This window comes from Lathamus discolor, chromosome 2 (assembly GCF_037157495.1).
Source record: "Lathamus discolor isolate bLatDis1 chromosome 2, bLatDis1.hap1, whole genome shotgun sequence".
NCBI lineage: Eukaryota > Metazoa > Chordata > Aves > Psittaciformes > Psittacidae > Lathamus > Lathamus discolor.
Window position 1 is genome coordinate 137,093,446 of NC_088885.1, and position 25,033 is coordinate 137,118,478.

At 45.8% G+C, this 25,033-nt stretch overlaps 1 protein-coding gene across 1 annotated transcript in view; it reads left to right on the plus strand.

Moving 5' to 3' along the window:
* Window positions 1-12,213: 12,213 nt before the first annotated feature.
* SDC2 (syndecan 2) overlaps window positions 12,214-25,033 on the plus strand; it is a 61,734-nt gene continuing 48,914 nt past the window's right edge. Inside the window, exon 1 of the mRNA XM_065668656.1 lies at window positions 12,214-12,631. Coding sequence (XP_065524728.1) covers window positions 12,572-12,631 — 60 coding nt within the window. The 5' untranslated portion in view covers window positions 12,214-12,571. The remainder of the gene's footprint in view (window positions 12,632-25,033) is intronic.

The following is a 25,033-nucleotide window of genomic DNA, read 5'->3' on the forward strand; positions in this document are numbered from 1 at the left end:
CAAAACTGCACTACTGTCACCCCACTGTGGAGGAAATGCTTTAACTTAAAACTCTCCAATCAGAGTTCATGCTGAGTTGCCTTACCTTGCAATTAGAACAGGTGAGAAGTGCACATAAATTATTATTGACATCTCCAGGAGCTCAGCTGATGCAAGGTTAGTTACTTAACCCAGTTGTCTGCTGGAGCCCCTGGACTAAAATAAAGGTTATTCTCACTGACAACATCTTTTGTGCATGCAAAAGCACAGGAGAACTCATTAAGGACTTTATTCTTTGAAATTCTTAGGAGTCACACCAAAACCCCATAGCTGCTAAATGTGTCCTTCCAGAGCTAGAAGGCAATGAATTTAAAACGTTGCTCATTACAGAAAAGAAGAAAGAGGGAAAAATCACAAGTGTCATCATCTAACATTAGTGAGGAAGTTGGAAGGGAAATAAAGATATTTATTTTTAATGTGAAGATATTTGGAAGGTTTTTTATCTTTCCTGTGCTACTACAGAAGCACTGGGGCTTGTACTGTTAAGCCAATCCTACCACTGTGAAGAATTTAATAAGAATGTTAGAGTAAAAGCAGCTGGAATCTCTGAAGTGAGGTTCACCTGAAAGAGAGAACACCAGTATTCAGAGTCCTTCCGAAGAGCTTGGGAACACAGGCTCACTGCTGACCAAGGCACAGCTAGCAATATGTCTGGAAATCAGGAACATCCTCTACCTAAACTGTCTGCGTATCTCTGAGGCTTAGACAGGACAAAGTGATTTTCCTTCTTTGTGCTCATTGCTAACTGTTAAATGGGAAAGTCATACCACATTTAAGCTAACTGTTCAGGACTGTGTGAACACACCTCTCTGCTCATTCTTGCCATCTGTGATTGTCTGTTACCCCTGACCCTCATTCATGCCACATCTGAACAGAGAACCCTGGGGGACAGAAGCAACAACTTTCTTTGTGCCTAAAGAGCTGTTGTAGAATTTCAGGCAATGTCCAAGCAGATATTTTGAATAGCACATATTTATTATGTTCTTGGCCACAGAAGACCTCTTCACCTTTGTCCCAGGTTCTGTCCTGAAGAACTGCTACACAATCCAGTGTCCATTACATGTGAATATGTTGGCAGGGTCAGCTACTGCAAACCAGTCTACAGAGGAAGTCGCTCACAGAACAAACCCAATGGCACACACATGGGATATTCAAAAGACTGCTGTTACTCATATGGGTTTCCATTGACAAAACTAGGCCTTTATGGTAATGTTTATGACTGTGCCTACTGCCCCACATGAAGAAAGAGGGGAAGGAAGAAAGCACCCACTGCCTTTGTCAAGGTACAGGAGATAATTCCCACTCTAGTGCATTTTACTCTTTTTTCTCCCCATTGCTTTCACCCTTCTCCCTCCTTCCTATCCTCCCATTTCCTTCCGCCACTACAAAGCCCTTCAAAGATCAAAGTCATCATTGACCATGAGTTTGCACAATGTTTCTGCTTCGACACTGGCTGCGAGCCAGCTGGCATGTGTTAAAAACCATCATCAGAATCTGTTTAATTACTGTTCCCAATGCAGTATTTTAACAAAACACTGGAACAGAGTTCTAGCAAGCTGATGCCCAGTGATGGGACACTGCAGCAGCACAGCCATGACTTTGATGTTGGCTGGTTTAATTCTTTTTTCATTTCATACTATTAATCCACTTTTGGCCTTGTTTGAAAAGATGCCTTTGCAAATACAGTAAAAGGAGCTCTATAAGATTTTCCCCAATTTAGTATAGATTTATAACTAGAAGAGGTCCCCTGCAGATCTAAATTCAAAATATATTGCTTACAAAAAAAAGGAGCCCCCCCAGTCTAAGACCTGTTGCTGGATAAGGGCACTGACCTGGCTAGCCTTAGAGCTGAGGGTTAGCGTGATGATCAGCTGCTCCAGGAATTGCTTGCAATTAATCCACCTGTTAAATTACACTTATTATAGTTTCTTCTAAGCCTTTTCCTAACCTTTCATACATGTCTTGACTTCTGGTCCTGCCCCGAGACACCATGGAGTGGTTTCTCTGGTTCACACCTTCTCTGGGTTCTCTGATGCAAGAATATGCATTCTTACTGCCCCTGGATGCTCACACAGCACAGGCCAGGTCAGACATGCCCCAGGTAGTCAGTGACTACCTGCATTGAATGACCTCATGTTGTACATCTCTCTAGCCAAAAAATCTGAGTGTGTATCATTTGCACTATTGCCCAAAATTATACCGCAGTATTGAGAGCCCCCACACTCCAACCAAGCCCAGCTAAACCATGGAAACTCAAGGACTATATGGAGCAGGAGAAGTCTGAACTTTCTGGTATAGCAGAAGAGCATCCAGCTCAACGTGCAAGGGAAAGGTGACAGCCACCCCCTGCACTCACGCTGGAAATGAGAACTGCGAGGCTGCAGCACTGTCCACTGAGACACGACATCGGAGCAGCCTCCAGCTGATGCACAAGTTGTCCTGTTTTGAGGAGTGAGCCTGTGTTACCACAACCAGTTTGACAGTGGCTAGCTACTTGTTATTCTTCTTGTCATCCATGAATCTGAACTGCAGGGTCCCAGGACTGGTTAGGGATGACAAGGCAAGTCCTGCAGCTGAGGACATTGCTGTCCTGGCAGACACATCCTCCTGTGTCAGGGAGCCAGGGAACCACTCCTGCTGCTCTGCAGTGGACGGCCTCTTTGGCAGCTCGGGGGACTGTGAATAATCCTTTTGAGCTCCTGCCACCAGTCCCAAAGTGTGATCAGTACACAATGACGCCAATGACATAGTCTGAACCCTCTCCTGCTTCGAGTGGCTGGGTTAGAACAACAGTGACAAGAAAGAGCCGGGAAATAGGGGACATTCAAAAGGACTCTCTCCTTCACACAGATCCTGTGAGAGGAATGCAGTCACCCCATCAGATCACAGGACAGTGTTGAACACAGGTCACGTGTTAGGCATATATTGTCCTGGCATCCTCACCTTGCCCCTGGCTCATGTGACAAGTGCATCTTCTTGTTCCACTTCCTTTATTCCATCACACAGCTGGATGCCAGCCTCAGCCCCAAGGATCCTGACTCCAAACATCTTGCTTCAGGGCTTTTGCCCATGCCCAAAGCAAAAGGCAGATGGGGCAACTATTCACTCTGTTTGTTGCTGCTAAAGCCTGGGTCAAAAATATGCCTTCAAGATGTCCATGGTGCTGCTCTGGAAGCCTCAGCATCCAGGGTCCCCCAGCAGAACATAGCATGTTTGGTGGCTGGAGCACACAACACTGTCCCCTATGACACAGTCATGTTTTCAGTTCTCACCAGTTATACCTTTTTATGTTCCTTCTTGTATATTAATAGGGTTCATCTCCTCTGTGGTGGATTTAATGGGGGGTTAACTGCTCGGGGCTGTTGTTCAAAAAGACATTAGAAGTTTCAAATACTTGGTCACCCTATCTCAGCAACCAGGTCTGCAAAATTTTCTGGGGATTATCCTGAGGATGAAGGTAAAATCTTGTCCTTGGAAAGGTCAGATGAAATTTTTACCACAGATTTTTATCATATCCCTGGAGCTGGGGTTTGCCTCAGCAAGATTTCTAGCACTTTAACTGGATGTTCAGTTAGAGAGACCGCACATGATGCTGTCTGACTGGTGTTTAGCTTTTCTGCTTCCAAGCCTGGCTTGACCTAAGATGAGAGCTGGGAGCGGAGAGGAGACAGGCTGGGCAGGAAACAGAGTCCAGTAAACTTCTACAAACCTTAAACAACTGCAGTTGGCTGGGATTCAGTGTGTGAGACGGACCAAGGTTCAGGGTGATTTATTTTATCTGGAATTGTTTCACATCTCTGGATGTAAGACGTGGGGTTGCCTCCCCCTCTGAAAGAAAGTAGGCCTTCCGAAGAAGGCTTTCAAAATGATCACCCATTATCTGTAGTGCAGCATTTGCCTTCTCTGCATTCACAAATTCGGAATTAATTCCCTCTACGACACAGCATTTAATGAGTTTGTCTCCTGAGTTCTGCAAAGCATTTAAAATCCTTTTGATGGCATTTTCTCTTTTAGTAATTAATGTCTTATCAGTGAGTTTTGCAGAGAACAATGGCCTGATTCTCCTCTGATGCCATTTTACATCTCTGTAGCTTCACTGACTACAAATGAGTTACTCCTATTTTGCATAGTGGGAGAGGAGAATTAAGACTGTAAGCCTACCACTATTTAATCACATGCTTTGAACTTATTTTGTCTCATTCAGAATTTGTCCTTTGCTTGCAGCCCTGCATAGGTCCCATTTTACTATCGTTAGAAAGCTGGTCATTATTGAGAATGTGTGTACTACCCTTTGATTTCAGAAACCCCAAGTGATGGATGCTCCAGCCAGGGGAAACCTCACACTGCATCATCTCACAGCAGTAGGTGGTGGCTCTTCTCCTCACCTGGGTGTCAGACATCCCCCAGGGATTGCTCCAGAGCACTGAGGGACACAGGTTATTTCATTTCACCTCTCCCGCATACCTGATGAATTTGCAATTACACTCAGAAAGGAAGAGCTTGTCACATGAAAATGAAGCTTTTTCTCTAGAATGAAAAGTCCAGCTGTGTTTTCTCTTAGCAACAGTCAGACCATAGACTTTCCTTGTACTGAGGACTAATTTGTTTTGATGCTCACAGGATGTATATCCTGAGATTGGAATAAATATGCTGCAACATGTACGACCTGGACGCATCTTTGTCTTATTCTTTTGGCTCTGGATCCAGTTCCATCCTGAGAAGGTAAAAACAACACCAATAGAGAGAGAAACAGAAATGCAATAAAACTAAACAGCTATGATAAGGCTTGACATAGACAGATGCTCACTTGCTGTTGGAATATATGTTTATTCTAAATAGATTTATATATTTGTATCTGAACAATCAAGTATGAGCAGGCACGAGGTAGCAGATACTGTTTTAAAATACTTTCATCAATTATACACACAGCTGGACTAACTTTAGCATGTTCAATGTACTACACGGGCAAGTCCTGCAGTACCTATTTACTCCCATAAGTTAGACGATAAGTGGTGTCAAATAATTCCAGTCAGTTTTTCATGTATGCAAGCATTACCCATAGGGGTGCAGATTTCCAGGGCCAGACAACAGAAATTAGTTAAGCCATGTGTGACATCTTGTGCATTATATTGTAAGAGTAACATTAAGAAAACGTGCAATATGAAAACATTTAAGTTACAAAGAAAAGTGCTTGGAGTTGAGAAAGACCAAAATTCAGGTTGTCCTTGCAGCTAATGTCTTATGATACCATCTTTAATTACAGTCACCTTTGTCATTGTCTCCATAGCTTTCAATTTCTGCAATAAAATGTGGCATGGATCTTACTGACAACACTGTCTTTCACTACACAGCCTATTATTTATGCTGATCAGCCAACGCAGAGCGTTGGGGCAGAGAGATATCTTCCCATTGTTATTTGTTGACAGTCGAGGAATGCAGAGCCTTATGTCTATTGGTGTAATTTTGAGGTCTGGAGGAGAACACAGCTGTCCCATGATGGGCAGTTATCATCTTCTCTTCAGCAGGACTGTCTCTGACCTCTTCTTCTCCTGGCCTCCCCAGCCATAGCACTGTCCTGCTTTCCTCCCTTGCTGCCCCTGTGGGTACCTACTGTGGGTCTGATGCCCTGGTGCTCGCCCATCCATGCCAATGCCTTCAGCCACCTTTGCTCTTGTTCTTCTCTCACCGTGCTGCTCCCTCCCCACATCCCCCCACTTCCTCCTCACTCTCCAACTCTTACTACCACTGCCCCTCTCTTTATACCTCCATGAGTAAATCAAATTCCCTTCTCTTCCACCTCACTGTGCAGACACACACAGCAGACCTTGTCTCACAAGTGCTGAGAGGAAACCTACAGCCAGCCCTTTTATTTGGAGACCAACCACAGAGAGATTTCTGTGGCTCTGAGCTGGAACATGCCCTGCCTAGATGGGATTTTTAGATGTCAGAATTTAACAAGTCTCTACCAAGCATGTACAAACTGCAAAGACAGTAATGTTTAGACATGGTCCAAATTTGGGAATAATTTCCCAAATGTGTTGAAAAGCAAATTTCTAGTGTTTGGTTGACTCCTTTTGCCAAACCTTTGCTCTTTGCTTCCATGCACAGAGGTAAAACATCTTCTCAGATAAATGTTTGAAGGAATTTGGCTTACCATAGACATAATAACATACTTTCTCCTAACCTTGCTTTTGGATACAGATGCACTATTCTTGATAGAACCTGCAAAACAAAAAGAAAGCAAAACAAATAAAGTAGCCAGAGGCTGGTATTCAGTGTAGGAAATTTCAGCTTGATGCATTAAACTTGGCAAATGTATAAGCAACTGACAACAAGATAGAATAATGAAAAAGTGTTGGGCAATCTCTGCACCTATAATTCATAACTCCTACTCCTTTTAAGATAATGGAAATTACTCATGTTCATCAGGAATTGAATGGATGCCTCTGTTATTACTTGTATTATTCAGTTAGCAACAGCAGCCAAATGTACGTCTTTCATTAACTTCAGCAGTATACCTGGCAGAATTAAAATCTGTTTCAATTCAACCCTTCTGTATTTTTCTCCTGATGTACTGCATACAAACCTTAACCACGATATCATCTTTTGGGATAATAAACTAGATCAACAATGCATTTCATTTGCAACGATCACATATGAGACACTTCCAGGTATGCAAATGTCTCAGGCGAATATTGAGCCATGGTTCTAAATGAAACTTTCAGAGATAAAGAATTATCTTTTCTATTTTAAAGGTACATTTTGTCCTAATAAAAAGAAAGCAAGTGTAATAGCCTTGGCTAAAATGCCAGAATGGTAAATTTTACCCTGTTCAGTAGGTCAGCACAAAGTGACACCGGATTTCTTAGGGCAGTTAGCATCCAGAGCCAAAGCTGGGAGTATAATGCTTGTTTGGCCAACTTTCAGGATTTTTTGGTGGTCCTAGCTGTCAGTATTGTGTCATTTGCTTTGCTTACGGTGCTTGGAATGCATCTCTCCTGGAAAAGAGAGCCTCAAATCAGCCAGGCACTGGAGGCACGTATTTTACATTTTAAAGCTTCAGTGACTTGCTGAATAGCAGGGATGAGACCTGCTCTAGGAGCGCTGCCAAAGCCAGACTTTCATGCCAGGTGTAAAGGCCATCTTTGAATGTGGATGAGTGACTAGTTCCGATGTTCCTCTCTGTGCAGGGGTCACAACTTTCTGAACGTAACTCTTCTGGAAAGCTGGCTAACACCTTCTCACTGAGCAGGAGATGACTCCTGATACCCCCTACCTGCTCCACCTGCAGCATCCTCCCCCCCAGCAACCATAGCCTGAGTGAAGCCTCCAGCCTGTGTTTACCATTCTGTGTCTGCGTTGATTCGCTATTGTTGAACAATGACAAACACAAACCAGCTCCATTTTCAGGCTGCTCCTGGACTGCTTCACCCAATCCACCATCTCTTTGGAGGCTGCTGCACGTGCTCTGCCTGTAATTCTAGCCTTTTATTTTCTTCTTCATTAGGCCTCCCTACCACCTTTCTTTTCGATGGAAAATGAACAAAAAAGTTTTCCTTGATGCAAGTTTTCTGTTGTCAGTTGTTGCCCAGCCAAGTTGCAGGCCAAGCTCAGACTTTTTGTTGCATTCATACAGAGCCCAACACTATAAACCACCTTATAAAGCACATACAGTCCAAAAGAGTGAACCTGGCCATGTCACAGCAGACACAACAAGCACTGGCTGCTTTATGGTGCCCTTAGCTCCTGCCATGCTGTTTTAGCAATCAGGGAGTACTCAGTTCTGTGCAGACACAGTTTGTATTTCATATCAACCAAAACAGATAGACTGATTAAAAAATAAATACCCTGTGTAAGTGTATGCTTCAGAAGCTGCACAGCAGGAGAGTTCTTTGAATCACAGAAACAAAGATGTCCCAGGGTACTTTGGGGATGCTTAGAATAGGTACCCTTGGAACAAGAACCTGTTGAAGAAGGATGCATGTTCATATAATTACACTTCTAAAAACTGATGCAGAAAAGAACCATTCACTTGATGTGTTACCAAAATTGCTGCAACCTCTTGTGTGGTTCAATAGTTCTACAAGCACCAGCCTACCACATCCCTAAATTCGCATTATAATACAGAAATGAACATGACTGCGCTGCAAATATTTATTTTTGTAGAAAAAATGGGTAGTTCTATTATTCTTAAATTAGAAGCATAAAATTTGGGAGTTTGGGGCTGTAGTAATAAATCTCATTCTGAACTCTCCTACTGACATTTTAGCAAGTTTATTTCAGATCATTGCCAGCATGGGTTCAACCAGATTTAATATCAGCTGCTCTCTTCCTTTTCACAGATTCTGATCCTCTGTGAATAAGTTATTCGGGAAAATTTGCCACCTCTTATGACCTTTGAACATGATGCCAAGGCTACCCCATCATGGGAACAAATACAGCTACCAATCATTTATACAACAAACATCAGCTCCAGCCAACGCCACCTCATCACCCACTTGGCTGCAGCATGAGGCTCAGAGTTTTGCTGTGTTGGCTGATGCTGTGAGCCAAGCGTTCTCAATCATGCCTTGTGTTATTGGCCAAATCTTAATGGAGAAATGGCATGATCAGGAGCTCTCCTCCCCATGTGGATCTCTTTCCTTAGTCCTGCTGGGTGCGCGAGTCACCTGGAGGACTTGGCCATGCAGAAATGAATGCTTGGGAAGCACTCAGGAACTTGTTCAACTTACTTATCTTTAACAGTGCCTTGGCAGCCACTGGCTTGAAATCTTTTTTCTAAGGTTTCCAAACTTGGTTTTTTGCACAGCTTTTGTCTCTTTCTAACCATGATTCTTCCCTAAAATTCCGGTAACTCTATGGCTCATCCCACTAAAAGGGTCCTGCAAAACCCTGCCTGTGCTCTGTGGTACTCCTAGCTTTAGAAAAGTTTGCATTTGTGTGAAGTCATTCAGTGCTTTGACTGCATAGTACAAATGAGCCAGAGCTGGGAACACAGGCTCCAAATCCAGAAGGTTTGTTTTCCCTTAGGAGAGACCCACAGCTGGATTTTCAAATTTAGTGGCCATTTGGGTTATGGTTGGGTATTTTAGGTAGCTGAAAACCACGTTGCACATGATACACATAAGGTCCTCCCACATCCTTCCAGCATATAATACAGCTTGTAAAAAAATGTCCTTTGGTAAAGTTTGTCCCTTAATCCCACCTTAATCCCACTCCAGCCTTGTGTGATTCAACATCGGGGTTGTGGTCAGGTGGCACAGGGTCTAGGGATGGCACAAAGGATGAGCAGTGACTGCTGCCTGACAGTCTGGATCAGAAATGCCCTGGCCTGCAGCTTTCTCTTGGCAGCTCTGTCTCATTGCCTGGCTCTGATTACCCTCTCATTGCAGTTTTTATTACATAATTCCTCTGGGTTAAAAACATTTGGTTTCGTGCTGGGCTTTCCACTTGCTTCTGTCACTATAAAATCAGGGTGACAAGAGGAGCAAGTACCAGAGCACTTGGCTGTGATGAGGTAGAACAGCTATTCTCCTTGGGACCATGCATGGAAATGCTCCTACCTCAGTATGGTGCTCCCAGCTGGAGGGCTCAGGAGTGTGGGGAGGCAACAAGTAGGTCCCAAGAAAATGTTATGTTATTTCTGCTACCTGCAAGGGTTATTTCTTTTCTTTCCTCCTCACACTCATTTCTATCCTTCCAAATAATTCATCTGGCTTCTGGTCTTCAGTTCTGCTCCTTCTAGAATTAGAGGATATGCTTAGCTTTGTGCTTGGCATCAGAAATCTCCTCCCCACCACAGGTTTACGAATGTGTGTAGGCATTTGGAGGTTTTCCAGGTCTTAGCCCCGAGTCCTCCATTGGCACTGCCCATATGGACACTCCATAACAGCTCCTTAGCTGCTGTTATCTTTGCCTGAGGAAGGCCTTCCCCTCTCTGATTACAGATGATACTGGTCTTTGATAGATTCTACTGAGTACATAAATCATAGGATCACAGAATCACAGAACAGTTGGTATTGAAGGAACCTTAAAGATCATCCAGTTCCAACCTCCTGCCATGGGAAGGGACATCTTCCACTAGCCCAGGTTGCTCCAAGCCCCATTCAATCTGCCCTTGACCACTGCCAGGGATGGGGCAGCCACAGCTTCTCTGGGCAACTTGTTCCAGTGTCCCCTCACACTAAAAATCCCTGATAATCATGGATTGTAACATGAAAGAAGGGTGAGCTTCCTTTATTTAAGACATGTCTGAAAGGTCTGAATGCTAAAAACACATGCAACTGTAGTAAATCACCTGCCCCTTGGTATCTGGCAACCCTTAGGATGCTTCCGATACACAGCTTCTCTGTCTTCACATTCGCTCTTTTATGTTATTTGCTTCTAATGTGGCGTTCTGCTTTCCTGCTGTTAAGTATCCTGCCAGCACATGGAATGCTACTTCTGGTTTCCGCTTTGACTTGGGGCGAGTTGCAACCTCTTTATCTCTCCCATCCCTGCAGATGGGGGTGCCTGTAAGACCCTGTGCCAATGTGAGGTCCTACAGATTCGGCCCAACTGGAGTCTTCCTCTCTTTTGTTCACTGCACTTCACTCACCCACATCAAACAACACTGAAATTGTTGCTTAGCTGGATTGTAGTCCTGCTGCCTATCAAGGAAGAGGATACACAGAATTGGGTCCTGAGTATTTGCAACATACTTTGAAGGAGAAGGATTACATTAAACAATCTGTTTAATATAAGGAATATATTAAACAATCTGTGCGTGACTCTGGCGAGGAGCAGACCACTGAAAATCTGATAAGATTTCAGCGGCGAATGCAGCCTAAAAAATCAATGACACGGCATGTCCAGAAAGTGGATCTAGAAATAGCAAGTGTGGTAACTGTTGAGGGGTATCATGTTCCTGGGACTGGGTCGTGTGCAGCAAGAGCGCTCCAGGCATGGCCACCTACCCTTCTGGGACACGGGTCCTGCTGCTTCCCAGCGGGCTGCACAGGCATCTCCAGGGGTGCCTGTTTGCCTGGGAGAGGTTGGGAAAGTGACGAGTGGGGCGAGAGATTGCTTGTGCCAAATTAACTTCATTTTATTTTCTTACATGGTGTTCTAGTTTTGATAGGAAGGCAACCAGAGTGGGAACTAAAGGCAGTTGGGATCTCAACACCACCCATCAGCCAAAGCACTCCACAAAGTGCAGGGCAAGCAAGGTAAAGGGTGTGGAAAAACATCTGCTCAGGATAAACATCAGGCCAGGCTCCCTGGGCTCTTTTTGTCCCCTCCACGGCAGAGGTCCTCTAAGAGGTATAGGTTTTGCTAAAACAAGAGACTACTGCAGACCTCGTGACCATTTGATGCAGCTATAAATCACTGCCTGCAGCCTTCTGAATTAAATCACAAGTGGTAGTTTGCAAGTGAGACTGATATATTTTGCTTTCCCGGTTATTGCTCCTTTCCCGTGTCCAATGACTGATGTAATATATGGACACACTCAGTGGTGGAAACATGCTGGCATAGGCAAGTGTATCAGGCTGAGGCTCCTACCTCAATACCACCATTTTCCCCAGTTGAGAAATACCACGGACTAGTCACAGCAAGACTTCTTGTTTTGGCTTCGGAAGCACACATTCTTGGTGTTGTCAATTCCTGAAATATTTATTTTGAAGACACTGCTCCTGGATCCCTGTAACTGGGTGCAAATTGCAGCTGTCTCTTAAGCCACCCCCTCCCCCCTAAAAGTGTCTGGCTTCTTGTCGAGGGAGAAAAGTTAAACCCAAAAAGACTCTTGGGGCAGAAAGCCAAGCGGGGATCCACAACGGGCTGGCATTTTGGGATATCCCCCCTCCCCGTGAGTTTTAACCCCTCCGTCCTGTTTTTTCCGACACCAGGGGCTACCACCGGGGCTGCCTCGGGAGGGGGGCTCGGAGCAGCGGTACGAAATCCAACGCTGAAAACACGCGGCAGCCGCCAAAATGTCCCTTGAAAAGAGGGAGCTTTTCCACGGCCCCGCTTTTACACCGGGCCAGCCCTCGCTCGGTCGCCCCGCGGCGCTGCTCATGTTTTCCACTGGGGGGTGGGGGGGGGGGACGAGAGAGAGGAGGCCGGAGCGGAGGAGGAGGGGTTGGGGGGGGAAAGTTGCTTGAATTTGCGAGGGGCGAGAGCCGGCGGCAGCCGCGCGCCGCCTCCTTCCACTGGCTGGGGGAGCTGCCAATCTGTGTTGTAATCCTGCAGGAATTTCTGCGGGGTTTAACTGGGAGCCGCGCCGCCGCCGCCGCGCACTCGGGGAGGAGGGAAGGCAACGGAGCCGGCAGCGCGCAGCCTGCAAGCCGGGCGCCCCAGCGCCGCGCAGCATCGGGCCCGCCGGGCAGCGCCGGAGCGGAGTGCGGAGAGCGGAGTAGAACGGAAGGAGCGCGGTGGGCAAGAGGGCGCCCGCGGCCCTGCCCCGCGCCCCCCGGGCGCCGCTGAGCGCCGCCGCCCCCCGGTTTCTCCTTTGTGCCCGGCCCCAGGCGGCCGCCGCTTCGGCTCTGCGGGAATAATGCGGGGCGTGTGGCTAGCGCTCACCGTCAGCTTCGTGGCCTGCGCCTCCGGGCAGCCGGTGAGTACGGGGCGAAGGGGAGGGGGCGGCCCCGCGGGGCGCGGAGGGACGGGACAGGACAGGGACAGGGACGGGGACGGGGACGGGGGCAGCCGCTTCGGCTCCGTCTCCGAGCGCGGGGCGCGCAGCCCCGGCCCTGCCAGCGGCGTCGCCGACCGCCGGGCAGGGGGCTGATTCAGGGGGCATCTGTCGATAGCTGAGCGCTCTGCAAGCAGCAGACCCCCCTCCTCCAAAAGAAAAGAGATCCGCCGAACTGAAGCGGAGCGGAGCGCCCTGTCGCCCTCCAGCGAGCCTCAGCCCAAGTTTGCCGCGACGACCCGTCCGCCTGCCGGTCCTGGAGCCCTCCCCGGTGATTCTTTGCCTGCCGCCCCGGAGCGAGGGGGTTGAAGGGGGGGACTCGGCTGCCGTGGGGCACCCGAGGGGCGACGGCGGCGCTGCGGGGTCGGGTCCCGAAGCCCTCGGGGCGCTGCGTCCCGCGGGGACTCCGTGCCCAGCCCGGCGCTGGGAGCAGCAGCCTGAGGGCAGCGCTCCTTCCCCCGGCTCTGCCCGCGGCGAGGCGGGAGCGTCTCCTTGCAAAGCCAACCCTTCCCGCACGGCTGCTAATATGAAGGGGAAAAAAGCAGTAACGACCCTTGGCTGCGAGGCTCAAGATTCCCCAAAACCTTCGCGTACGCAGCGCTGCTGAGCCGCTATTTGCACGGGGACGCAGCGCTGCGCGCCGCCCAGCTAGCCGCCTGTCCCGGCCGCCAGCCCTTCCCCTGCGGGCTTGCTGCGAGATGCTCGGGATAATGCCGCTGTTTACGCTTTTTCCGAGCCACAAGTGTATTTGCAAAGCGAGGCCCTGCGCTTAATGCAATTAACTCGGTTGCCGGGATTTGTGCCTCTGGAAGAGCCACTCTCGGCTAAGCGCTCCCACTCTTCAGCGGCAGGGAGCCGGTGGCAGCCGGGTAGAGGGGTTTAAGCCTTTTCCATCGGTGAAGCTCAGATTGTCCTGAGGGAAAGGAGGCATGCAGATGACACTGTTGCAGTGTTTGGGCAACTATTAGGAAATAATAAATTGAGGTTTCACTATGAAATTAAAAAAACATGACAATTTAATCCAATTAAAATGAGCCGCTCCAGTGAACTAAATAATGTCACTAGCTTGGGCTAACTTTTGAAGTTGTCTAGTTGTATAAATTAGCCCAGTCAGAGCCTTCATGAAATCTGGCTCATCATTAGGGATTTCTAAGGATACAATTGCAAAACTCTTTTCTTAAGAACTAATTAGAAAAGGGCTGTGTAGAACAGCGAGTCCCTTCTCCGCGAAGTATAACAGCGCTGCAGAAACACGCTTGGCTAATGAGGGACAATATACTTTAATTTTATAGAAATGTAGTTATTACGAAGCGCTCTGATGGTGCAGTAACTATTAAACTGCCACAGTAATTAGTAAAGTATTAAGTTTGATGGGTTTTTGCCTTAGGATGAACACGCTGCGGCGGCATGAGGCGGGTTGTCAGGAGGTTCGGGGGGCAGGGGGAGCGGGAGCCGGGGGGGTTGCAGCTTGGCGCTGGTGCAGCGCCCTCCCTGCTGCCAGAAAGTTGTGGAGAGATTGGAAAAGGGAAGGGAAGTTGTTGTTTTTTCTTTTTCTTCCCTTATCCTCCCCGCTTTTTTTCTCCTCTCACTGTGTCTGGCAGCGGCTACATGGTCCCTTAAGATAGGATTCTGTAGACTGATCTCTGGGAAAAGACAGATACCAATTCAGTCGTCTCTGCAGAAGGTTGTCCTGGTTGTAAGAGGAATTTTATTTGGATGCTTAAAAAGCCCTGCTAGCTCTCCGGAGCACTCTCAAGTGGTTTAGCTTTACATTTCTTCCCCTTTGATTCTGCTGTTTATTGTTGTTGTTATTACCTAGGCACATCTCATTTCTGATTAAGTAAATTATCCAGGAGCTTTTTAAGCAGGGGAGGGTAGGGCAGCAGGAGATTTTGTTTCCTAAAGCAGTGAGTTCCCTGTGTTTACTTCATGTAACCAACAGACCTCTTTACTGGGGTGGGCCATGTAGATGTCAGAGCTGTGTCAAAAATTACTGGACATGAGAACACCCCTGAACCTGGGAGTGGTTTGTCCAACTCTGGATGCATGATCTGTGTGTCCCGAGGTGGGGGGGGAGCACCACAGATGCTCTCTGCTGTGCTGTGCCAGCTGCCCTGGGGGAGCCAGTGCTTGGGGACATGACTGGGATAAAAAGGGTGAGCCCAACCTGCTCATGCCAACCTGCACATGGTGGCAAGCATTGCCTACATCAAATCTGGTGGATATCAGTGTGGTTTGCTGCCATCAGCACAGTGTGCAGTGAGACATCAGAGTGGGGTCCAGGAACCCTGGCGGGCCTGGAAGGACATGGGGGAATCACCCAAGCTTGTCTGACTGTCAAAAAATGTGCTTTTTAGCTACATTGAAAGTTTCCTGGTTTGCTTTTAGGAGAGGGAAAGAGAGTGATATGAAACTGCTGGAAAGAAAAGGCAAACTCTGTGAGAGGCTTGATGTGCCTTTTAAAAGGTTGGGTCCAGTCCTGGAGGTGGTGGGAGTCAGCAGTTGCTGATTTTAGTATCACCAGAGAGCAACGCCAAGTATCCAGCTGTACTTGCCAGCTCCCAATTGGAAGAGGCTGATAAACCTTTCTGTTTCATCCTGGTTTGCAGCAGTGAAACACACGGTTTTCCAGAGCTTGTATGATGGTCTGATCCTCTCCGCAAGCCCAAGCGCATGTTGGGAAACTGCTGGCTGGCAGGTTGTTCTGAATACTGCAGTGCTGGAGTGCTGCTCTCCTAACAGAAGGTTAATAATGGCTCTCATGAGAGTTCTGGAGTCTGGAGACTTTGCTTCATGTCAGCAATACGTGGTGGGGTGTTGCGTTTTAGGCTTTCAGTAAAATAGAGCACTGAGGCATCAACATCAACTGGGTGGTCTTTCTGTTTCTTCTGAAAGTGTCTGAGCGCTGATTTGTTGGCATAAATATAGTTATTGAAGGATGATCCAAAGGCAATATTTGGCATATTTTTCAAAAGTATTTAGTGCTTTAGAAGCACGATGCTGTAATTTCTTGTATTTGTTTTTAATGGTTATTTTGCTTTTCAAATTTGGAAAATTGATCGTGTGTTGGAGAGGAGGAATGTTGGCTTTTTTGAAAAGGCAGCTAGACTTTAGAGGTAGTTATTAGAGGAGAACAAAGCAGGTCTGAAGAGATAGGTGGCATTTCAGATTGATATGCCGTGCATGTCTCTCCTAAGCATGTTAAAGTCTGCATTGCCAAGGAAGTTCCCAAGAAAGGTAGGAAGCTTTTTTAGTCTTGATTTATTTCCACCCTTTCCCAACTCATGTGAGCTTTTTCTTCTCACTGCAGAATTAATAAATATCCATCCTTTGCTTTTTGTGGCTTGGCAGCACCTGGAATCAGGAAGCACCATCTGCCATGGCTGCTTCCTTTGCTCTGGCTGAACATCTGGGTGCTCCGATCCAACAGCTGCCTGCACTGCTGTGCACTGGAAATTCGGGGGAGCTGTGGGTTTTGCCACCAGTCTTGGGAATTACAGTTCTGGTGCTGCTGTGAAGCCACCCTTTAGCTGGATGTTCTCAGGAGCCACTTTCTGGCAGTAGGCTTCCCTCCCAGGTTAGCTTATCTTTTACAAATTAAACAGCAGATGATTCTTGACCCGAGATCAAACACTGAAACATTTTCTCTTTTTAATATCTTAGCCCCGAGCTCTGGCTTGGAACTGACTTAATATTCAGGCCTAAAATGCAGAGATGTTTTCTCTGCATTTATTTCTAGATCCTTATCAAGGAAGTAGATGAGAACATCGTCTTCAGGAACAAGTCAGGGCAAATGTCTCAGAGTTTGAAGTAAGGTACTGGGATTGTGGTTCTTGGGCAGATGATACCTCTGTTTGAGGCAATTGCTGCAGCTAATGGAATAAAGATGGTAGACTTTGGAGGATGAGACATAAGGCTTGGGTTTGCTTGAAGTTTTGATGGATCAAAGTCTCTGTGGTCATAATCTTAAATGTAATTTCAGGATGACCATATTGAGGCCTAATTTCTTGACTAGCAGAGGTCAAAGCCTAATTACTAGGCCAGCAGAGGTGTGAGTTCTGAAAAGTCCTGTGTCGAAAGACTGAGCCATGATCTAATGCCTCCGTGGAGGATGGTGGAGAGCTACCTATCCTTGGTGAGGAATGTCATGTTTTGGCTGGGAGTCCTGAGTTTGGAGAAGAGCTCATTCTTCCCTGCAGCAGCTGAGCTCCCTGCAGAGCATCCGGTCGTTTCCAGAGCTTTCCATTTGCCCTGCTTTTCATGACCAGTTGTCTCTATAACACAGAGGCATATGGATGGCATTTATTAATTACATTATCTCACCAAATTGACTTTTGCCATTGACCAGTTTAAACATTTTCTTTATGGTGAAGAATTACAGGCTTTAGTAAAGCCCAGCAGCCAAACAAAGGGCTCTTGTCTACTTACAGAAAAGTACTCTTTTGTCTTCTGAATAGATTCGACTGACTATGATTTTTAACAGAAATGTTGTGTTTGAGACTGGCAAGCTTATTTGAGGCCCATCTAAGACCCTGCTTGAATGTAAGTCATAAAGATGCTCTCTGTGCTGTTGCATTTGTGAGAGTGTGCACAAGTCATGAGCAAGCAATTTGGTCTGTGTTCAAGTTGCTTTGCTCTCCATATTGTAGCAAGCAAGAGAGAATTGCTGTAGGCTGTTCTGCAGACAGCTTGTTGTTTGGCTATCATAGAGTCACAGAATGGTTTGGATTGTAAGGGACCTCAAAGCTTTATCTAGTTCCAATCCCCTGCCATGGGCAGGGACACTTTCCACTAGACCAGGTCGCTCAAAGTCCTGTCCAACCTGGCCTTGTACACTGCCAGGGATGGACAGCCACAGCTTCTCTGGGCAGCCTGTGACAGTGTCTCACCATTCTCACAGTGAAGCATTTATTCCTTATATCCAGTCTAAATCTATTCCTTTAGAGCTTAAAGTCATTACCCCATGTCCTATCCCTATATGCCTTGTGAAAAGTCCCTCTCCAGGTTTCTTGTAGGCCCTCTTTAGGTACTGGACGCTGCTCTAAGGTCTCCCCAGAGCCTTCTGTTTTCCAGGCTGAACAAGCCCAACTTCTCAGCCTGTCTCCATAGGAGAGGTTCTCCAGCCCTCTGATCATCTTCGTGGCTCTTCTCTGGGCTCATTCCAAAAGGTCCATGTACTTAAGTTGGGGCCCCAGGGCTGGATGCAGTATGTCAGGTGGGGTCTCATGAGAGTGGAGCAGAGGGGGAGAATCAACTTTCTGGGCTGCACGTGCACATTGCTGGCTTATGTTGAGCTTCTCATCAGCCAGCACCCCCACGTCTTTCTCCTCAGGGCTGCTCTTCCATTCTCTGCCGAACCTGTAGTTGTGCTTGGAAGTGCCCTGAACCAGGTGTAGGACCTTGCACTTGGCTTGGTTGAACTTCATGAGTTTTGCACTGACCCACCTCTCCAGCATGTATACATTCCTCTGGAGGGCATCCCTTCCCTCCAGCATGTCAACCACACCACACAGCTCGGTGTGATCAGCAAAGTTCCTGAGGACACACTCAATCCCAATTGTCTGTGTAGCGGACAAAGATGTTAAACAGTGCTGGTCCCAGCAGTGACCTCTGAGTGCCACCAGTCATCACTGGACTCCACTTAGACATTGAGCCATTGACCACAACTCTTTGAGCGTGACCATCCAGTCAATTTCTTATCTGACAAGTGGTCCATCCATCAGATCCATGTCTCTCCAGTTTAGAGATCTTAGCCGCCTCTCTTGGTTAGCTTCTCAATCACTTGGAAAAGAAGTTATCATCAATGCGTTTCAGGAACCTCCTGGGTTACTTGTGACCTGCTGTGTTGTCCTTCTAACAGATATCAGGGTGATTGAAGTCCCCCATGAGGACCAGGGATTGTGAATGTGAGGCTGCCCCTATCTGCCTATAGGGGGTCTCATCTGCCTGATCTTCCTAGTTGGGTGTCCTGTAACAGACCCCAATGGTAATGTTACCTGTCCCAGGCCTCCCTTTAGTCCTGGCCCATAAGCTTTCTGTTAGCTCCTCATCCATCCCCAGGCAGAGCTCCATGCACTCCATACTGCCATTGACATTGAGGGGCACACCTCCTCCTCATCTCGCCCTGCCTGTCCTACTTAAAGAGGCTGTATCCTTCTTTTCTAACATTCCAGTTATAGGAGGTATCCCACCACCTCTCCACGATGCCAATCAGATTGTAGCCCTGCAGGTGTGCACGTCTCTTAACTCCTCTTGTTTATTGCCCTTGCACCATGTGTTTGCATAGAGGCATTTAAGTTGGGCCTCAAGGAAGGCAACTTAGTGGTTAGAGTAGCTGGAATTCCTTTGTGCTGCTCTTCAGGTGCTCTCCTGCTGACCTGTGACCTCTCTCCAGGCTTTGGGCATCTCCTGCTGGCATCTCCTCCTGCACCAAACTGGTAGGAATGGAATGGATTGAAGTTTCCTTCCTCTGGCAACTTTAGTTAACTAAAGCCCTCTTCACTAGCTTGGTTATCTTCAGTTCATGCTTATAAGACAGTAACAAACTGCTATCTGCAATCTTTTTAGGACTAGCAATTTATTCATAGGTTACATGGCACTATTCAGTGATTTGGGAGCAAGATTTCTCTTGCTCACATTGAAGTATAATTTGCAGTCTCTTGAGTAAAGATTGCATTAGTGTTTGACCCTGTAATAATGACAGTTCCCTGTATGTATGTTGTTTTCTTGATTAGCTCAGCCCCGAGGGATGCTTTCAAAAGAGTACTAGATATTTAGGCAGAAATACAAAATATATGTAATCCTCAAGAGTATTGGAAAACTGATTGCAGTAGGAAAAAACATAGTGTTTAACAGCCATTTGCAACAAGTACTTCTGCACTGAACAAATTATTTTTGTTGACGTCTCAAGTAGAGGGTTCATTTAAAGTGAAATAATGACTAACAGGGTGGCATGAGTCTGCAGATCCTGGCCTTGTCTGTAGATTGGCTATTAGTGTGTCACGTAAGCTGTGCTTAACTGAAGCCTGAGCTGCACGCTCCATCTAAAATCACTATTTTTAGTTTATATATAAACAACTTCTTCAGAAATCTCCCTTCTAAGCTAAATTGTTTTGTTCCAAAGGTGAATTGATTTCGGAAAGTTCAAATAAAAACCTGTTTGGCCGTGTTTGAGTTGTGAGCTTGAAGATAAATATATACTTTGTACTTTTATTAATGGTAAGGAGACAGAGGGACTTTCAGAAGGTCAAATAGCTTGTGGTGTACACAGGAACTGAATCAAAATATGCAGAAACCAGCACTGTGATCAACTACCAGAGTGCATTGTCTGTAATTAAATATTATGTTGTCAGACATACTTTGTTCCTGCTTGATTAACCATAATAAAGCATAATTTTCTCTAGAGGTGCTTCCACACTAATGGAGGTCACTTGTCACCTTTCAGATTAGTGTGAAGTAGCCAATCCTTATGTTTTGAAGTGTATTTCAGAAGTCTGACTGTAATGGTCTTGCAGAGCTGTAGGAAACAGTGCTGCTAATGTAGCTTGGGAGATGAAGTACTTCTCAGGGAGTAGTTGGGTGCATGACTAAGAATGTTTTGAGAGAGAATTAAAAATGTAATCTACTTGCTGCCGCATGAACGCCCTTACTAGGTCTTCCATCTCCTACCTTCCTGAGGATCCTCTCTGGTATGTCTACTCCTGTCGCTCCATTAGTTGTACAAGTAGAAGCAACCTTTCCTCTTTCTCTGGACTGAGCTGCATTAATTCCAGCTGTGGTGACTGTGCACTATCTTCAGGAACAGCTGGCTGGGCACAGCAGCTGGAGAGCACAGCTGTGACCAGCCAAGTCCCATGTGCTTGATCTCTTTCTGGCTTTAAGAGCTGAATCTTGTTCGGTTTTCAGACTCGGGTCTTCAGGGGAAGGCTAATAATGTGTTTGAATACATGACATATCATGCAGGCTCCAGGAGAGATCTCCAGGAGACTGATTCTTCCTTTGCTGACTCGTTTATCTGTGTTCATACTGGATATGGAGATCCTAGAATTGATGTATAACTTAAACTGACTACCAGGTGAAACCTTTCACAAAGCCTTTCATTTTGAATCCTTTTCCAGTGTTGTGAAGTTCCACATTCAAATATGCAGGCATGGAGGTGTGACATTGAAGGTGTTCTTATTTAAAATGAAAACCTGCAGGGGAAGCAAAGCAGAAAGGTGAAGCTAGTTCAAAATAATGGAAATGGGACATCCGAAGATTGAGCTTCTGTTGAATTTATATTTGTGACATGTCATAAAGAAAAATAAGCATGGCTTAGTCCTACAAATATTAATAATGTATAAATCCTGCAGCAAGGATGTGCATGAAATAGTGTTGCTGAGAAGCAAGATTCTGAGTTTTCCACGGAAGGGGGCTTGCAGAACTTCCAGGTCCTGTCCTGGCCATGGGACTGCATCTCCTTCCAGTCGGGAGCTCAGGGGCGCTTGCTACTTGCCACTGTTGACAATGCAAGCCAGTGAATGGAAGTGGTTGCGCAGGAAGGAGAAGGAGCATCCCTGAATAGGATGTGTGAAATTTGGTTAGGTGTTTAACTAGCTTGTGTAAGTCTCATTGTGAGAAGGTGAAAAGTTCTCAAGAGCTGCTGTGGCAGCATACAATGTTAGAAGATTAATGCTTTAGGGTCATTAATGACTTAAGCATCTGTAGCATATGGAACTCACAAATCTCTCCTGGCAGAAGAAAGGTAACTAGTCCTGAAGGTAGATAGGAAAAGTTACTAACGTGACATATGTTATCTTCTAAATTCTTGTCTTGAGTGGAGTTGCTTATCACTTTTCAGCTATGTGCTCTCTGATTATTTCTCATATGCGAAGGCTGATTTTTTAAAATGGGACATCTAAAATGTTATGAAAATAAACTTCTTGGAGTGTGTTTGAAATTATTTGTTCACAGAGACTGTCTTCTGCAGGGGATTGAGCACTGAGCTCTGCAACTGTTCTAGCTTGGAATGTGTTTGAAACTGGTTTTGTGTGTGTGTATCTTATATAGCTCTTCGTTCTATACAGATCTCTATTTTACATATGTTTTTTAACATATACTTTATATTCTTGTGCGTGTGTGTCTTTTACAAAAGGCAGGGTGTCTTTCAAGTGTCAGGAAAAGAAATGCCCCACAGAACATGAAAAGGACTTCCAGTTAAATAAACAGAACAAAATTGCTCACAAAACTGTCTTAATATAATTCTCTTGGGCTAAATTAGGGTGGGAGGAGCAGCTTCTCTAGCCTTACTTACCAGGAAAAAAAGCTTTAAATGAGGGTGGTCTTTACAAATGTTTTTCTTCTCATTTCTTCTCTTGTGGTTTAATGTAACTATGATTTGATCCTCTGTAGCTCCCACAGGTGCTTTTGATTTGATTCTCCAGCACAGCCTTTCCTCTGCCCTCAAAGCTCCGTCAGGGCTCAGGCACTGTAAAATGTGAATGAGTTGGAAACATTTTGTTCTAAAGAGAAAAAGGGGGAATAGTGGGGAGCATACTGGCTGTCTCCAGTTGTGCTGTGTTTAGCCCAAGCAGCTCTGCCCTGTTGAAGAGCAGGGCTATGTTCTGCGAGGGAGGGGGGGAGTTTGCCTCTGGTGAGACTCAGTCTTTCGGGTGAGGAAGCAGAGGTGTGCCCATGCCAGCATTCTGGGGCTCACTGGATGGAGGGAACTTTTGAACTCCTGATGATGCAAGAACATTGGGTCTAAAACGGTCTGAGACAGTACTCCTAATAGTGTTGCTGTGCTGAAAATGCCACTTCTCATCTGTTTTGTAACTGTAGGGCATTAGAAAGAGGAAATGACCTTTCTTTCCTTTTGTTCCTGTTCTTACTGTGATTCACAACCTGAAAAGCTTATTCTACCCTAGGCTGTTTTGGAGTTCTGTGCTTTCGCTAATGTTACTTTCTTGACTGTATCTCTCCCACTTAACCAAGAGCTGGTGACTTAGCATCTTGATGTATGTCTCTTATTACAGATACCTGTAATTGGTCTTCTGCCTGATGGTATAAATTGTCATATACCAAAAGCCAAATAAACTTACTTGTGATGAAGGCTTCCTGATACTTCTTTTTTTGAGAGCCATGAAACTTGTCTGAGTTAAAGAAGTCTTCTGGGCTTGTGAATGTTTAGTGATGCTACTGAGGTCACATGCCAATAATTTTTTTGTTGTTGGGTTTGGTTTTGTTGCTTTTTATTTGTTTGTTTTTCCTTTCACAGCCTTCTCTCTATTTGCACTGGAAGAATTGGGTGGCTTTTGGTTATGACCAAATATCTTAATTTAGGAAAAAACTGTGGTGCTTCTATAGTATACCTGTAGGAGACTCTGATACATGAGCACTTTACTTCCTGCTGTTTCACATAACATCCGAGTATCTTACTGGTTTAAATGTGTAAAGACTGAGGAGAAATATCCTGGCAGATGCTGTCAGTCTCCAAAAAGGTAGGTGGGATCCCTTGTCATGAGGATTGTGGCTGTACAGACAGTCAGAGCTGACACAGTTCCTGTGTCATACCATAGCTCACATGGCGTTTCTGTATCTGTGATCAGAGATGAAGGGGTCCTAAGGGGGGATTAGCAAGAATATTTTGGGGATTTCTCTGTGGCTTTCTAGAGATGCACAGAGAAAAAGCTAATCTCTCTCTCTCATTATTTAATTCAGCTAACCTAATTAGAAAGCCTCCTTAGAGCAGTCTCTGGCAGCTAGCTGCAAGAGCAGCAATTAGTAGTGTCACCTAATGGGAGAGCAAAACAAGGAGCGGTAGGAAACTGGAGGTGGATGTTTCTGTGTATCTTAACAGCCCTCCCAAGGGCCAGGCTTGCTGGGGTAAACTCAGCTGTGCATTTTAAGAGCTTAAGAAAACAAAAAGGAAAAGAGAGTTTTGAAAGACTTAAAATTCTGAATACCTTGATTTTCTTACTGCCAGTCCTGTTATGCTGTTAAGCTCCACAAAGAGGTGTACCTGGCCCCAGAGTTATTGTTTTGGCTATATAACCCCCTCTTAGTCCTTGAAGTAGTTTTGGGGTTTGGGCATTGTTGTAGTTTATTTATGGGTTAATTTATTAATGAAATTTTACACGTGCATGATTGGATGGGGACTGGTGGGCTGTACTGCCCATTCCTCAGGGTGAGAACAGTAAATCTGAGCTGGGAAGAGGTAAGTAATTGACTGCTTTATATATCTGGGGACAGTTCTTTGTCCTTTGTCCTGGAATGCACATATTCCTTTGTGTACTGGAATTTGTTTTATTGGGGGATAGCTCTGAAGCCAATTAAAAGCAGGAGCTGGCATGGAGGGGAGCACCAGCCGTGGGTTGACTGTGGTAAAGCGGGGTGGGAGGTGACAGAGCCACAGTGCTGCTCCTTGGCCACACCGTTCAGGGCTGTACATAGGCACCAGAGGGCAGAGACAGATCTGCATTTGAATCGCCAGCTTGGCACTTCGCAGCTTCACGTCGTTAAATTACTGTGATGCTAACGTCATTTAGCCATACATGTATATTCAGGGAGCATTTAGTTAAGTGTATGTGTGGGACAAGTAATTTCCCAATTCGTGCAGAGTTACGTGGTCATCATATGTGAATGTGTGACTCGTGGTTACAAAGGATGAGTTTTGGAAGTGCTATTAACCGAGTGGCATATGTCAGGGACTGGAAAATGTAAGCTATTTATAGTTACCCACAGGTGGAGAGCGAAGCAGCAATGCACAGCACCAGTAATAATTATCAGCAGCGTAGAAGTTCATCTCTTAAGCCACTGGGTCTAATGCACTCAAAAGCATTTGATCTGAAGTCTGGCACAGCCTTCAGATGGAGCCGTTCAAAGGCGTCCTGACCTAATTTTGCTGCGGAAGTGTGCAAGCCTTCCTGATTCCCCTAATTTCTTGCAGAAGGTTTCAGTGATAAAGTCTTCATCCCCTACACGTGCATATATTTTACCACAGAGCATTTGAATAAAAGCAGCCATTGCAAGCCAGGTGGTAAATATAGCATACAGCTTAACAGAAAAAAACCTTCAATTAAGCAGAGGCGGGACCTTCCCCTGTGCTATGCAGTTGTCAATTAGCTTTCCTTAAGCCTTTTTTTATTTGCTGGGTCTTTTCATGACTAATTGCAAAGCCTGAAGTGCAGTGCTGGCTCTGCATGTACAAGTAAAGACTGTGTTACACTGAACTCCTGCTTCAGTGAACACCTCTAAAACGTGTAGCAGTTTATAAATAAAAGTTTGCTTTCTTTTCCAAGGAAATAAATCATTAAATTATAAAACATCATCCATGGAGCTATGTAA